This window comes from Notamacropus eugenii, chromosome 1 (assembly GCF_028372415.1).
Source record: "Notamacropus eugenii isolate mMacEug1 chromosome 1, mMacEug1.pri_v2, whole genome shotgun sequence".
Lineage (NCBI taxonomy): Eukaryota > Metazoa > Chordata > Mammalia > Diprotodontia > Macropodidae > Notamacropus > Notamacropus eugenii.
In genome coordinates, this window is record NC_092872.1 from 399,654,777 (window position 1) to 399,669,891 (window position 15,115).

Here is a 15,115-nt window from a genome sequence, read left to right on the forward strand (position 1 = left end):
CATCTCTGGGGAAGAAGCTGGACTAAAGAAGGGATTAAATTGGTTTTTTTTTTCTGTCATGGACCCCTTTGGCAGCCTGGTGAAATCTATGGACCCCTTCTCAGAATAATATTTTCAAATACATAAAATATAAAAAAATATAAGAAAATATATAAGAAAATTATATTGAAATACAGTGTGTGTGTGTGTGTGTGTGTTTAAATTTACAAACCTCAGGCTGAGAACTCCTGGGCTAGAAGGATCCCTGAACGATTTCTAAAACCCTTTCAGCTTTAAGTCATTCAGTTCTACAATAACTTCGACTTGGCTCACTCTGCTTCCTTTCTGCAACAAACCCCTCTCCGAGGACAGTCTCAGAGTGATCTCAGTGAGATCACCCACTTCCCATCCCATGTCAAGGAAATAGGCCTCCACCAGTACCCCCTTGCAAAACTGATGATCAGTCTGATTCCCAAGAACCGATCCCCAACTCCGGCATTTCCCCACCCTCTGGCACTGACGGGAAGACTCCAGGTTTAGGAAGAGGTGGGCGTTAGGGTGGAGGCTAGGGGTTGAAAGCGAAGCAGTAGAGAGTGAGACAGTTGGCAGTGCGTGCTCACAGTTACCCAAGCACGTCCACTCCGAGCCTCACACACGCAGGGTTTCCTCCTTCCAGCACTGTCATTCCTGCCCCCCCTCCCCACATACAGGGCACCATCCTGGGTTCACAGAGATCCAGCTGCAGGTTACTCTTGGTTGGTGCTGCCCAGGTACAGACCGGCCCTCCAGGCTAATGCTACAGGCACGTCCCACCTGTGTATGCACGACAGCGGTTCTCTAGCGATGCCGATGCCGAGGGGACGTGCTCAGGTTCGCGTGTCATCCCTCCCTCCCCCCCCCCCCCCACCTCCTCCCCAAGACCACTGCCCCCTGACTCACGGGTGACTATCATCTTGTCCGCTTCCCGGACCAGCCAGCTAAATCCGCAACCCCAACTCCCGCAGGCAGGAGAAACGAAGTGCGCTGGGGCTGGCCTGGGGAGCTCTCCAAACCCACTCCGGCTACCTCTCGGCCAATCGGAAAAGAGGGAGAGGCAGAAGGGTGGGGCTAGTACGCCTCCGCCTCTCCAGTTTTCACCCCCCTCCCTCACCCCTACTCTTCTAGCTTCCCCTATTCCCCCCCATCCCGCCCCCCCATCTTCTATGCCTCAGGCTTGACGCCGGGGCTGGGCTGGGCTGGGTGGATGCTGACTGTGATCCCGAAACAGCCAGCAGGCTCCAAGAACGGGGGTCTTAGGGATGGGGTGGGGCAAGGGAGGGTGGGAAGGAGCTCCGGCCCCTCGCACTTCCCCTCGCATTCTCCCTTAACCGAAGGGTAGCCCAGGCACTGGCCATCAAAATCACAGAACTTGGAAGTGAGAAGGGACCTTAGAACGCACCTAGTCCAGCCAGCACCAGAACAGCAGTCAGCTCCATACCATACATACTCCACAAGTGGCCCCCTCAGCATCCCCCTGGAAGCTCCTCAGTGACTCTCACTCTGTTCAAGCCAGTTTATTGCACTCATGGTCAGCTCTAAACACTATAAAATTGTTCTGTTCATGTTCCTCCCTCCTCACACAAAACTAAAGCTTCCAGCCACTCTACAATGTTTATCCATTACTCCTCCTCTTCTTAGAGATCAAAATAAAGTGAATGAATCCCCTTTCCCCATGACCACCTTCATGGGGAAGACTTGATTCAATTAATTGACCCATCAGTGATCAAGCAGGAAAGAGCCACAATGTCAAATTTATGGCCCTGCTCATCCAGAAGAGCAGATATCCTTAAAAACAAATAAAAAATCAAAACCACTCCTCCCTACTCCAAAGTCTTCTGTTTAAAAGCAGAATGTCTTAGTTGTTGTAGTGCCACTGGATCCAGAAATTAGCCTTCCCACAAATAGCTCTGTAATGAAATATAAACACTGTCCAGAGGGTACTGCCCCCATTCTAGGACCAGGAGCCCAGGTTCCCTTCCCCCCCAAGTAAAATGTTCAGGGACTCAGGGCTTCCTTCTTCCCTCCCCCACAACACCCTAAGTGCCCATCCCTCTCCAGCCTCCCACCTACTAACAGTTATGAGCCTGAATCCCCCCATTAAGAGAGAGTTGCTCTTCACCATCTAAGGAGAGGAGGAATCCAGGGAACCAACTCCCCTCCACCTAAATAAAACATTCTTTAGAACAAATTTTAAAACCCTGGACCAAAAGTCAAGAGAGCTGGAGTCTAGGCCTGGTTCTGTTATTCACCCAAAATGTAACCTTAGTAGGGCAGCTGGATGGCACAGCGGGTAGACTGTTGGGCCTGGAGTCAGGAAAGCTCATCTTCATATGTTCAAATCTGGCCTCAGACATTAACCTAGCTGTGTGATCCTGGGCAAGTCACTTAACCCTGTTTGTCGCAGTTTCTTTATCTGTAAAGTGAGCTGGAGAAGGAAATGGTAAACCAATTATCTGTGCCAAGAAAACCCCAAATGGGGTCACAAAAAATTGGATATGACTGAACAACCACCACCATTACTACCTTAGGTGAGTCAACTAATTGTGTGGATGCTTCTTTTCTTTACTCAACAGTGATTTCTCATCCCTACCCCCAGATTAAACCCACTTTGTTGGAAAGAAAAAAAAAGCAAAAATACCTGATACAGAAACCTCACTTGATCAGGTATATAATATTCTGCCCTAGTAGTCCCCCACCTGAAGGAGAAGGTATTGTGGATATATCTTCTCCAAGATCAGCATTTGCTATTCCAATCAAGTCACCTCATCTTTCTAGACCTCTGTCATATATAATAAGCTTAATATAGTGTTGAGCACATAGCAAATGTCCAACAAAGCTTATCAAATCATATATTATAATGTTGATATGGAAAAATTTGGATGCCTATCTTGCCTGTCTGCCTAGATTCCCAGCTCCCAACACTTTTTTTATCAGTTGTATGAGGGAACTACTTTTTCATTTATTTATTTTTAACCTTCATTTAAAAAAATTTGAGTTCCAAATTCTCTCCCTCCTACCCTTCCCCCACCCATTGAGAGGGCAAGTAATGTGATATCAATTATACATATGAAGTCATGAAATGCATATTTCCATATATGTCTTCCCAGGTTTTTATTTAATACTTTTCCTTCCCCCAATTACATGTAAAAACAATCTTTTTTTCAAATTTTGAGTTTTAAATCGTCTCCCTCCCTCCCCTCCCCCTACACTGAGAAGGCAAGCAACTTGATATAAGTTACACAAAGTTATAGTCATGCAAAACACATTTCCATGTAAGTTATGCTGTGAAAGAAAACAGACAAAAAAAGAACAAAAAAAACAAAGAGAGTAAAGAAAAATATCCTCAATCTGCATTCAGGCTCCACCAGTTCTTTCTCTGGAGGAGGAGAATATGCCTCATCATAAGTCTTCCAGAATTGTCTAGGATCACTGTATTGCTGAGAACAGCTAAGTTGTTCGCAGTAGATGATCATACAATATTGCTGTTAGCGTGTACAATGTTCTCCTAGCTCTGCTGATTTCACTTTACATCAGCCCATGCAAGTCTTTCCAGGTTTTTCTGAAAGCATCCTGCCCATCATTTCTTATAGCACAATAGTGTTCTATCACAATCTTATGCAACTTGTTCAGTCATTCTCTAATTGATGGACATCCCCTCAATTTCCAATTCTTTTCCACCACTAAAAGAGTTGCTATAAATATTTTTGTACATATTTGGTCCTTTCCCTTTTTGTTTTAATCTTTGGGATTCAGACCTAGTAGTGGTAATGTTTGGTCAAAATATATGCATGGTTTTATAGCCCTTTGCTTCCCAAGTTTTTGTGAGGGAATTTCCTAAGGATTACCTGGCAGGCTCTAGACTCTTAATCAGTACCCCTCTTCTCCCTAGGTCTGATCCTCGATCTGCCTAACATGTCAATATGCTGGATGAATAAGTTCTAGGGAAAGGTCAGCTTCAGATTCAGGCCAGGGTAAGGGCTAACCCACGCTCTTCACAGAAAAATCGAATGGACCGCCTTCAGAGGTAATAAGTTCCCCACCACTAACGGTGTTCAAGGGGAGAGTAAATGTCTGGGATATTATAGAAGTCCAGCCACAAGGATATAAGGGTTTGCACTGAGATCTTTATAGTGTCAGAAGAGAGAGAAGAAGGAAATATATGAGAAATAATTATGAAGACAAAATCAATAGGACTTGGCTATAGATTGGATATGGGCAGGTGAGAGACAGTGAAGAGTTGATGATGACACCTAGGTTGCAAGCCTGGATGACTAGGAAGTTGGTGGCTTCTCTCTCCTCTGTTCTTTCAATATATTCCTATTTTAGGGACTAGATGGCCTCTAGAATCCCTTCCAACTCAGAGATTCTGTGATGCTGCAAATATTATCATTATTTTTAAATCTAGAAGAAGGCTAGATTCAGCTTTAGGGACACCTCAAATCTGGACATGATAACCCAACTCAATTTTTATTTTTCAGCAAGGGGTGTCTTTTATTGTTTCATTTATTTAATTTTTAAAATAGCAAACTCTCCCTCAAGACATATCCTATCTAGATGCACATGTCCCTGATCCTTCTCAGTCATGTACCATATATGCCATGGGGACATGGTACATATGCTATTAACGGGCTTCCTGTCCTTGCTAAATATTCTTCAGAGGTTTCTATGACTTAATTGTGTCTCTTTGTATCAGGGTGGAACTCCCAGAAAGCAATGGGGCATGTATCATGAGGGAACCTGCCTCTTCTATGCTTTTCTAGGGGCATGTCCCTTACCTTGTGCTGAAGTTGGGAGAGCCAGAGGCACACAGAGAGACAGTCAGAGATACCACCATCTTTCAAGTCATCCAGGTGTACAATCTAGGAATCATCCACAATCCTTCTCAACTACCCATATCCAATCTATTGCCAATTCCTGTTGATTTTACCTTCACAACATTCCTCATATATACCCCCTTTTCTCCCCTGACACTACTATAACCCTGGTGTAGGCCTTCAATTCCTCATGCCTAGACTATTGTAACAGCCTGCTGTTGATCTGCCTACCACAAGTCTCTCCCCACCACAATCCAACCTAAAATGGCACCCCCTTCCCCCCAAATTCCAGTGGCTCCCTATTACCTCCAGAATCAAATACAACATTTTCCTTTTGGATTCAAAGTCCTTCAAAGCCTGACCTTCTCTACCTTTCCAGTCTTGCACCTTTCACCTGGCCATGTGTACTTCAATCCAGTGACCCTGGCCTGCTTATTATTCCTCCCATGAGATATTCCATATCCTGACTGAAAGCATTTTCTCTGGTTGTTCCCCATGTGTGAAATCCTCCCCTTCTCATCTCTGCTTCCAGACTTCCCTGATTTCTTTCATGTCCTAGCTAAAACCCTACCTTCTACAAGAAGGCGCTTCTGTGCAACCTCTTGTAACACAGTGTTTCTAGCTTTCTAATATGTTTAGCCCTCAAATGGAAGATGAACCTGGCTAGGATACAGAGATTAAAGATGATGTAATTGAAGAATGCAACACACGTGGAGGAGTCATCCATATTTATGCTGACAAAAATTCAGCTCTGAGCAATGTGTATGTGAACTGCCCCTCAATTGCTACGGCCATAGCTGCAGTAAATGCATTGCACGGAAGATGGTTTGCTGGCAAAATAATTCCAGCTACATATGTACCACTTCCAACTTCCCAAACCTCTTCCCTGATTCCATGACAGCAACACAACTATTGGTTTCCATTTGACAATGAAGGAGGATGTAGTCCCTTATGTATGTATCTTATGTATGAAGGCTTCTATAAGAAGCCTTTCCCAAGTCCCCTTAATTCTGTTTGATTATTTCCAAAATCTGTTGATTATTTCCAAATTTATTCAAGACTTAGCTTATTGATATGTGGTTTTTTCAATGTTATCGAAATTAGATTGTGAGCTGCTTTGCCTTTCTTTGTATCCCCAGTGCTTAGCATGCTGTAGGTATTTAATACATTTGTATTGTCTGACTGACCTGAACTGAACCTGGAAGGTAAATGAGGAAGCGAGGGAGGAGTTTATGGGACATGAAGGAGGGGGAGAGGGAGGGATACAGCTTGTGCAAATTCTGGAGGTCAGAGACAGAATATCAAGTTGGAGGCATAACTAGTCATGTACTCAGCGTAGAATTTAGCTTTTGTGACTAACAGTAGCATGAAACAAAGCTGTCACGATGGGGGGGAGCCTTTAAAATGTCAAGGCAAAGTTCCTTCTGAGAAATTAGTAAGAAAGAAACTTGAGGGTAAGATATTCTTGGGGCATCACTGACCTAATTAGGATAAAAGATTGACAAATGGAAAGTATAACAGATAGCAGTGTCAAGTTCAAATGTAAACTCATTTTACAGATGAGGAAACTGAGTCCCAGAGAGGAAAATATCATACCCAAGGTCACATAGGGAGTAAGTAGCACAGTGATCTTCTACATGTCACAATGTAAAGTCTCATCCCAAATGTCAAAAACTTCCTGGCTTTTTTCCTTCCCTTCTTAGTCTAGTCAAATATTTCCACTCTTTTTCCCTGTAAGCATCTTGAGGGATAGGACTTTTAAAATTGTACCTTTGTGTCCTTAGGGCTTGCTTCTGTGCCAGACTTAATCAGTATTCATCAAACTGAAGAGAAAAACACCAACCACCAAAAAGCCAAGGTAAAGATTTTATCCTTGAGCCAAAGGGAGCTTCCTCAGGTTTCTGAGCAAGAAAGAACATGGTCAGCCTTGTGATGGATAAATGGCAGAGGGTGGAGAATTGAAGTAGGTAGGAGTATATTACAGTGATCCAGGAGAGGTGAACAAGTCTTGACCTGGGGCAGTCTCCATGTGGATAGAGAAAAGGGGAATGGATTCAAGAATGGGATAGAGATGGAGTCTGCAAGATTCAGCAGCCATTGGACATGTCATGGACAAGGCTAGAAGAGGGAAGACTCAGGATGACTGGGAGGATGGAGGTGCTCTCAATAGAAATTTTCTGAAATGGCAATTCAGACTTCTAGGTCCCTCTCTAAAGAAGGGAATTGGGGTCTACCTTGGGCAGCCAACCTCAAGGCCATGGTGGGAAAGGATTTAGAGAAGGGGGGAAAGTGAAAGAGACTGAGACAGAGACAATGTGACAGAGACAGAGAGAAACTGAGCTCTGAGCAGGCTATATGTCTGGTTGACACAATGCAGATTTTGACAGATAATAATAGCTCACATTTTATAGAGAGTTTTAAGGTTTGGAAAGCATTTTACACATACTAACTCATTTTATTCTCACTTTGGAGTCTTGGGAGGTAGGTGTTATCATCATCCCTCTCTTACAGATGAAGAAACCAAGGCAGAGAGAGATTACATGACTTGTCCAGTGTCACACAATGAGGCAGGAAAATAATAATGATACCAATAAAAAGCATTTATATAGCACCTGAAGGTTTATAAAATCAGATGTTCTTAACTCTTACTACCTGTGAAACCTTGGAAAAGTCACTTAACCTCCTTAGGCCTCAGTGTCCTCATCTGTAAAATGAGAAGTTTGATGTAAATGGCCACTAAGGTCCTTTCAAGCTTCTGTGAGATCAGATCTCTTAATGATACAAGGACAAGGTCTTTACTCTTTCTTTGTCTTCTTAGCATCCTGAGGAAAGCAGTCTAGATTTACTCATTCCTCCTTTCCTCCTCAGGCATCAGCCAGATCAAGCCCAGGCATTCCAGAGTCCAGAGGAGCTAGGTTCCTTCAATGGGTGTCCAAATTCACCAGGAGCTAAGTAGCACAGTGGACAAAACACAAAATCTGCAATCTGGAAGACTTGAGTTCAAATCTAGCTTCAAATACTTACTAGCTGTGTGACCCTGGGCAAGTCACTTAGCCCTGTTTAACTCAGTTCCCTCATCTGTAAAATGATCTGGAGAGGGAAATGTCAAACCACTCCAGTATCTTTGCTAAGAATACCCCAAATGGGGTCACAAAGAGTCAGACATGACTGAAATCAGTGAATAATAAGAAAGTCAATGTTCTATTCTTTTGCTGTGGTTGTGTTCTTAGCAGAGGTATCAGGGTTATGGTCACGAACAAGGTAAGCTGGGCATGAATATGTCACTGAGCAACTCGTACCATTGCCAGGTCTTCAGGCAGCATACCCCCGCCACCTTCTCCTCAAAACCTTTTTCTCCCCAGCCAACAAGGGAATGGAGCCCAGGCCCCCATAAACATCATCAAATCAGCCCCTCCTTTCTCATCAGAGACTCCTGTGCCCTTCTCTGTAGTGAGAGCATTGCAATAATCCCTCCAGCATGAGACGGGAAACCCTTTCATTCTACAATGTGCCCGAGGATTGCTAGTGGAACTATCTGGAAGAAGTCTTTTCCAGATACTGAGGACCTCCTCAATAATCTAATTAATGGATGCAAAAAATGATTCAGTGAGAAAAGCAGTGGCTCTTGAGTCAGAAGACCTGACTTCAAATCCCACATCTGTCACTTCTTATGTGGCCTTAAGGCAATCATTTAATCTTCTGTGGTTTCCTCATTTATAAAATAAGGGAATGGGATTATGTGGGCTCAGTTTCCAGTTCTAGATACATGCTCATAGTAGGTGCTTAATAAATGCCTGTTGATTGATTGTCCAGCAGGCCTTGCTAGAAGGAAACACCCACAGAATTTTTTAGGGTGGGAGAGGTATGCCTCAAATCTCAACCAAGATTTTAATATAGCTATATAACTAAGCTGGGACTTAGCAGAATCCAGAAAGCAGAGAGTCCAAAAGCAACCAGGGTTCATCCCTGATTTCCCCTTAAAGAGGGCTGCCTCTAGAGATCTAGGATGATGGGCTTCTCAGTGAAACAAAGCATCCAATCTTTTTAGGGGGTGGTTTCCTGCTTTCCTCTAGGGCTGGACCTTTCCCCCAGAGAGCAGGCTGGAGCCAATGTCCCTGCCCATACTCTCTGCTGAGGCTCACTTGTGAATCGTTTTCATTCCTTTCCCATGATGATATTGCCTGGGAGAAGGAGGTCCCTGACCCCTGAAAGAATGCACCAGGCTGAGGAATCCCTATGACTCCTGTCCTTTCTGAATAAGAGTATCCACGCTGGACTCAACTCCTCAGAGTAGGAAGGGGAAACTGTCTCTTTTGCTTAAAGCTCTAGTTTCAAATGACCTCTGTAGAAATTTCCTTTAGTTCTCTGTGCAGGCAAAGCCTAGGGACCCTGTCTCAAAATGTTTTTAAGTGCCCAAATAAGATATATAGTATTATAAAGGAAACTGATTATGTTAATACAGTTACCAAAATATATATTTTAGTCTTAAGTAGAGATGTAGCCTTCTAAGTCCTTCTGTTTTACAGAACAAATCCTTTTATGGAGGGGATTTGTTCTGTGAAGCTTGGATTCAGTCAAAAGGCCATACTTAAGGACTTAGAGGGCCACATGTGGCCTTGAGGTCACAGGTTCCTCACCCCTGGTCATTCTTAAGTTTCTTTTTCCTTTTTTCCCCCCTTTAATTTTCAGTTCCAAATTCTCTCCCTCCCTAACCCACTGACGGCAATTATCAGAAAAAAATTTTTTAATCCATGTTCCTCCCTCAGTCCCCATGTTAAGAAATCCTGATATAGAATCCAGAAATGGAAAAAATTATGTCCAGACACCTTCATTGGTTTTGAAAGGGGAAATAGAAAGACTGGTCCAGATGTGGCCTGCACAGAGAAGGCTTTCCAAACTCCTACCATATCCCACTACAAAGGGGGAGGTCAACTTCTACCTCAAGTCCTCCTGCCATCAAAGGGCACTAGATGTGTGCACAAACAGGAGGACAGCGTGGATGGACTTTTTCAAGGTGTACCTTATTGGCTTACTAGAGGAAAGTCTGAAACAAATGCATTACTCCTTTTCTTGACTTTCTCACCAGAAGAGGATCTAGCTCCCATCTAGGTGACTTAGATAAGGAAGAGACTAGATGTTTTCTCAATAAATATTTCACCCTGTCCTGCACTCTAGATACCAGAAATGGGGGAGTTCCAATTTAGGTGAGCTTTCTAGCCTCACTTTCCTGCCTGGAGAGACCCATGGCTTTGTGAGAATTGTGTATGGAAACAAAATTCCCAACTACCTCTGTCTGGGAAAGCCATCAACTTCCCTTCCCTGCCTGCCCCCACTTTACCTTTTCTAAAACTGAGAATACTTGCAAATATGTACATACATATATGTATAATATGTATATTTATATATACACACATATATGCATATATATGTACATACATACATATGTGTGTGTGTGTGTGTGTATATATATATATATATAAAATGTTTGTTTATTAATTTCCTTTCTGGGTCAGGAGATACAACCACCAGGGAGGTCTTAGCCAACAGGCTGTGCTGTCCAAGGATAGGGATAATCCCTGGGAAGAGGGGATATACCAGCATTTTAGTGAGAAGGCCCAATGCAAAGTATGCTAGGTTTGCAGTCAGACAATCTGGATTCAAATTTGGATTTTCTGTGTGATCCTAGGCAAATAATTGAATACATTAGTCTTCCCTTGGTTTCCTCACCTGTAAAGTAAGGAGGTCTGATTAGATTAGATGATCTCTGAGATCTCTTCCAGCTCTAAATCTGTGATCCTGTGAATTGTAGTGATACGCTTATTGGTGACTCCATTAAGCAAAACCATTATCCATTTCATCTTTGAGACACAAAAAGTAACAGTAATGTCAACCCTTCCAAAGTTACTAGGGTATTAACAACGAGCAACCCCTGGGGACCACTTCCCCATTCCCCAGTAACCCTTGACTTGAAGAGCTGGAATTCTAGAGAGAAGTCGGATCTTACTGCCTGGATTCCACCCTATTGATGATGTTTACACACTGGCCCTGATCTGAGCAGTGATCTTATAAGATGGGGCCCCAGCAGGAAGCTGGCCCTCAGTGACCTCGGCTTACCAGGAGCACTTACCTCATTCAACCCCCCAGAGAGGATAGTCTTAGTTTGGGGACTGGTGGGAAGCATTGGGATAATTACTTTGTCCTTTCCACAAAACATGGGGTAACTATCTCCTTTCTCTTCCAGTAAGTAATGCTAAGACTGTTTTTTCATCCCCTCCCCAATCTTTATTACTCTACTCACTGGGATGTTTTCTTCCTGTTCCCCAAACTTCTTTCCCAAGTGCAAGAATTGCTTGATGCAAGGGTTGAGATTCAGGGAAAAATAATGCTGAATAACTTCAATTATGCTCCTGGGTGAACTGGAGGACCTTGGGCAGGTCACTTAACCCCCTTAAGGTTCCCTTTCCCCAACTGCAAAATAAGAAGGTCCTAGATCAGAGGTGTCGAATATGCATGACACCAGAAACAATCCTGAGTAAAGCCTGAACCAGATTAGAATGTAATTGAGAAATATTTTTTTTATTTATTCATTTTGAACTTAAATACAAAAAGACAAAAAAGAACATTTCCATGTGTGCAGCACAATATAGAGAAATATTTTTAAGAATAAATAAAAATACAATAGAACATAGATATGTTAATATGTGGTTTTCTAGGTCAGTTATATGGCCCCAGGGATCCTTATTTGGGATTTAATGCCCTGGTTCTATTTGACTTTGACACAAGTGGACTAGATGGCCTTTCTAAAGTGCTTTCCAACATAAAAAATTAAGTAATTCTATGATACTTGTCATAGAATATGCCTATTGTCATAGGTAGGTCTAAGTCTATAGGGTCCACAGACTTCAGGTTCAATTTGATCTTCTGCTCTGCAGAAATAAATCAATAAACATTCATTAAGTGCCTGTTCTGTGTTAGGTACTGTGCTAAGTGCTGGAGACACAAAGAAAGGTAAAAGACGGTGCCTACTGTCAAGGAACTCATAGTTTTACAAGGAAGACAATATGCAAACAATTACCTACAGACAAGATATCTCCAGGAGAAGTGGAAATAATCAACAGAGGGAAGTCACTAGCATTAAGGGGGATCAGGAAAGACCTCTTGTAGAAGGTGGAATGTGTGCTGGGCCTTGAAGGAAGCCAGGAAAACTTTGGGGCAGAGATGAGGAGGAAGAGGATTCCATGGATAGCCAGTAAAAAGTCCCAGAGGTGGGAGATGGAGCATCTTGTGGAGGGAGTAGCCAAGAGGCCAATGCAACTGGATGACAGAGAATGTGTTAAGTACAAGATGATGGGAAGGTAAGAGGGTGCTGAGTTATGAAGGGCTTGGAATGCCAAACAGGGGCCAGGGAGCCTCTGGATATTATTGAGTTGGGGGAGAGGGGTGTTACGTGATCAAACCTACACTTCAGGAAACTCTCTTGACATCTGGGTGGAGGATGGATCAGAGCGGGAAGAGACTTGGGATAGGAAGACCAAGATGAACAAAAACATAAAGACATTCTTGTCAAACACATGACTGAGAGGGATCACTATTAAGTTTGAGGACAGAGACAGAATAGGAAATAATCTGGACAATTTGGAAAATGAGAATAAAGTAATATAACAATATAACATCATGTAGATTAACAACATAATATCATGTAACTTCAGTGCCTCAAGCTACTTTCCAAGAGCATAAATTGCCAAGGAGGTGACAATTTGTGTGGGCAGAGAAAATTCCTTCCTAGAAGCTCCCTTTACCAGTGGAACAACAGGTTTGGTTTGAGAGAAGATTGGAGACAGGCAGAAGGGAAAGAGGGCCAGCTCTGGAGACAAAAAGACAAAGTTCAAATCCCATTACAGACATTGACTATCTCTGTGACCTTGATCAAAATGATTAGCTTCTATGAGACTCAGTTTCCTCAACTGCAAAATAAGGGGTTTGGATTAGAAAACCTCTGAGGTCCCTTCAGCTTTAGCTCTAAGATCATATTATCCCCTCTCTCTGTCTGTCTCTGTCTCTGTCTCTCTCTCTCCAAGGGGTCTGGGAGGTCCTCTTGTCTGACTCCCAACTCTTACCACAAAAGACAGTACATATTCTAGTGACTAAACAATAATAAACATTTAAATGGCCCTTTACGAAACACTTTCGTCACAACAGCACTGTGAGATAGGTAGCAAAAGTATTTTTATTTCCATCTTACAGATGTGGAAACCAAAATTCACTTATACTCAATGACAGATCATTGCTTTCATTGCAAGTAAGTATTATGGCTGAAATTCAAAGCCAGGGCTTTCTGTTATACCACACTAAGCTCTCATGGTTGAATTCAAACCAACAAGATGACAGTTAACAGAGCTGAAATGAAGTTCAGCAACTAGGTCCAAACTATCTATTTTCCAACCCAGGGGTGGAAAACTTGCAGCCTTAAGGACACATGTGACCTTCTAGGTGCTTAAGTGCAGCTTTTGGACTGAAAGGCCTTAGACTGAAAATCCAAATTTGGACTGAATCCACATTTTACAGATTGTGTGAATCTGTGACCTTAAGGCCACAGGAAACCCACCCTTGCTCTAAGTCTTTATGGAAGAAATGTGATCAAACAATAGCCATTTATGTGAAAAAGACTTAGAGATTATTTCAATATGAGCCAGTAGTTTGACAGAACTGCTTAAAAAAAAAAAAGCAAAAATCAAACCAAAAAACCTATGAAAGTAGATTTTCTAGTCCAAGGAATACAATAGTCCCATTGTACTACTCTGTGCTAATCAAACATCTGGATTGTCATATCTGGTACTGAAAGCCACATTTCAAGAAGGAGGTTGATAAACTAGAATGTGTCCAAAAGAGGACGGTGAGAACAATGAAAGGTCTGGAAATGACCTCATACAACAACCCATTGAAGCAACCGAAATATTTTCCCTTGGAGTAGTGTTAGAGGGGATGGGATAGCAACCTCAAATATTTGGAGACCAATCATGTGGGGAAAGGATTAGATTTATTCCCTGCTGTTAGAGTTGGTGAAAGTTATGTGGTGAGACCAACGAGTGAAAGATTCAGGGGTACAGTTTTCAGCTTCCCCACTACTGGTGGAAAGTACAAGGTGAGGCTTGTGATTGGTAAATGCTAAGGATATCAGTGGGTAGTTAGGTGGTACTAGTAGTGAGGTATGAAGTAGTTAAATGACAGAGCGCTGGGTCTGGAGTCAGGAAGATTGGTTTTACTGAGTTCAACTCTGGTCTCAGACACTTACTAGCTGTGTGACCCTGGGCAAGTCACTTAACCCTGTTTGCCTCAGTTTCCTCATCTGTAAAATGAGCTGGAGAAGGAAATGGCAAACCCCTCTCTGCCAAGAAAGCCCCAAATTGGGTCATAAAGAGTCAGACATGACTGAACAACAATGATAACAAAAGAGGTTTTGGTTTATTGGTCTGTTTGCCTGTTTTTAACTGAGAAAAGGATGGAGGGAGAGATAGGACCTCCAAGCTTACAGAGGGGAGTCATGCTTCCTTCCAGTCCTAAGGTTCTGTTACTGTAAGAACTTCCTAACATTAAAGTTGTTCAATGATAGAAAAGCTTCCTTGTAATGTGGTGAGTCCCAGCTTTAAGGAGGGCTTAGGTGGAAACTAAATTAGCCACATTTCAGGGAGCCTGAAGAAGGGATTCCTATTCCAGGTTGGAGGTTGAATTAGACGACCAGTAAGGTTCCTTCCAACTCTAAAATGGTATTCCACTATAAACTCTACAACAGCCTCATAAATAAAATTCACCTGGTGTATGCACGTGAATCTGTATGAACATCTAAATATTTCCTGTATGAGTTGCTGTTGGTGAGTCATTTTTCAGTCATATCCAGCTCTTCATAATCCCATTTGGGGTTTTCTTGGCAAAGATACTGAAATGGTTTGTCATTTCCTTGTCCAGCTCATTTTACAGATGAGGAAATTAAGGTAAACAGGGATAAGGGACTTGCCCAAGATCACGCAGCTAGGAAGTGTCTGAGGCAGGATTTAAACTCCTGAAGAGAAGGCTCCGTGACTCCAGACCCAACATGTTAGCCACTGCACCGCCTAGCATGCTCCTTTTTCCTGTAGATGCCTAAACATTTATATTTCTAGTCATCTAGTCTCTCAGTTACCCAGACAGCTTTCTAAGACTAGAAGTTGCCAAAAAGGTGCTAAGCTGTGTTGTTGGAGGGAGCTTTCTCATCTGGGAGTTCTCTGGGCCAGTGAATGACTCTCTAG

General features: G+C 42.8%; 1 protein-coding gene across 5 annotated transcripts in view; it reads right to left on the reverse strand.

Moving 5' to 3' along the window:
- Nucleotides 1-15,115, reverse strand: part of LOC140518617 (rho GTPase-activating protein 7-like) — a 127,941-nt gene that overhangs the window by 36,479 nt on the left and 76,347 nt on the right. Inside the window, exon 1 of one of the 5 annotated variants that reach the window (XM_072630924.1) lies at nt 919-1,028. The exons of the other annotated variants lie outside the window; for them this stretch is intronic. Within the exon in view, the coding sequence (XP_072487025.1) occupies nt 919-931 (13 nt within the window). The 5' untranslated portion in view covers nt 932-1,028. Of the gene's footprint in view, nt 1-918; nt 1,029-15,115 lie in introns of those variants that run through there. 5 annotated transcript variants of the gene reach the window in all.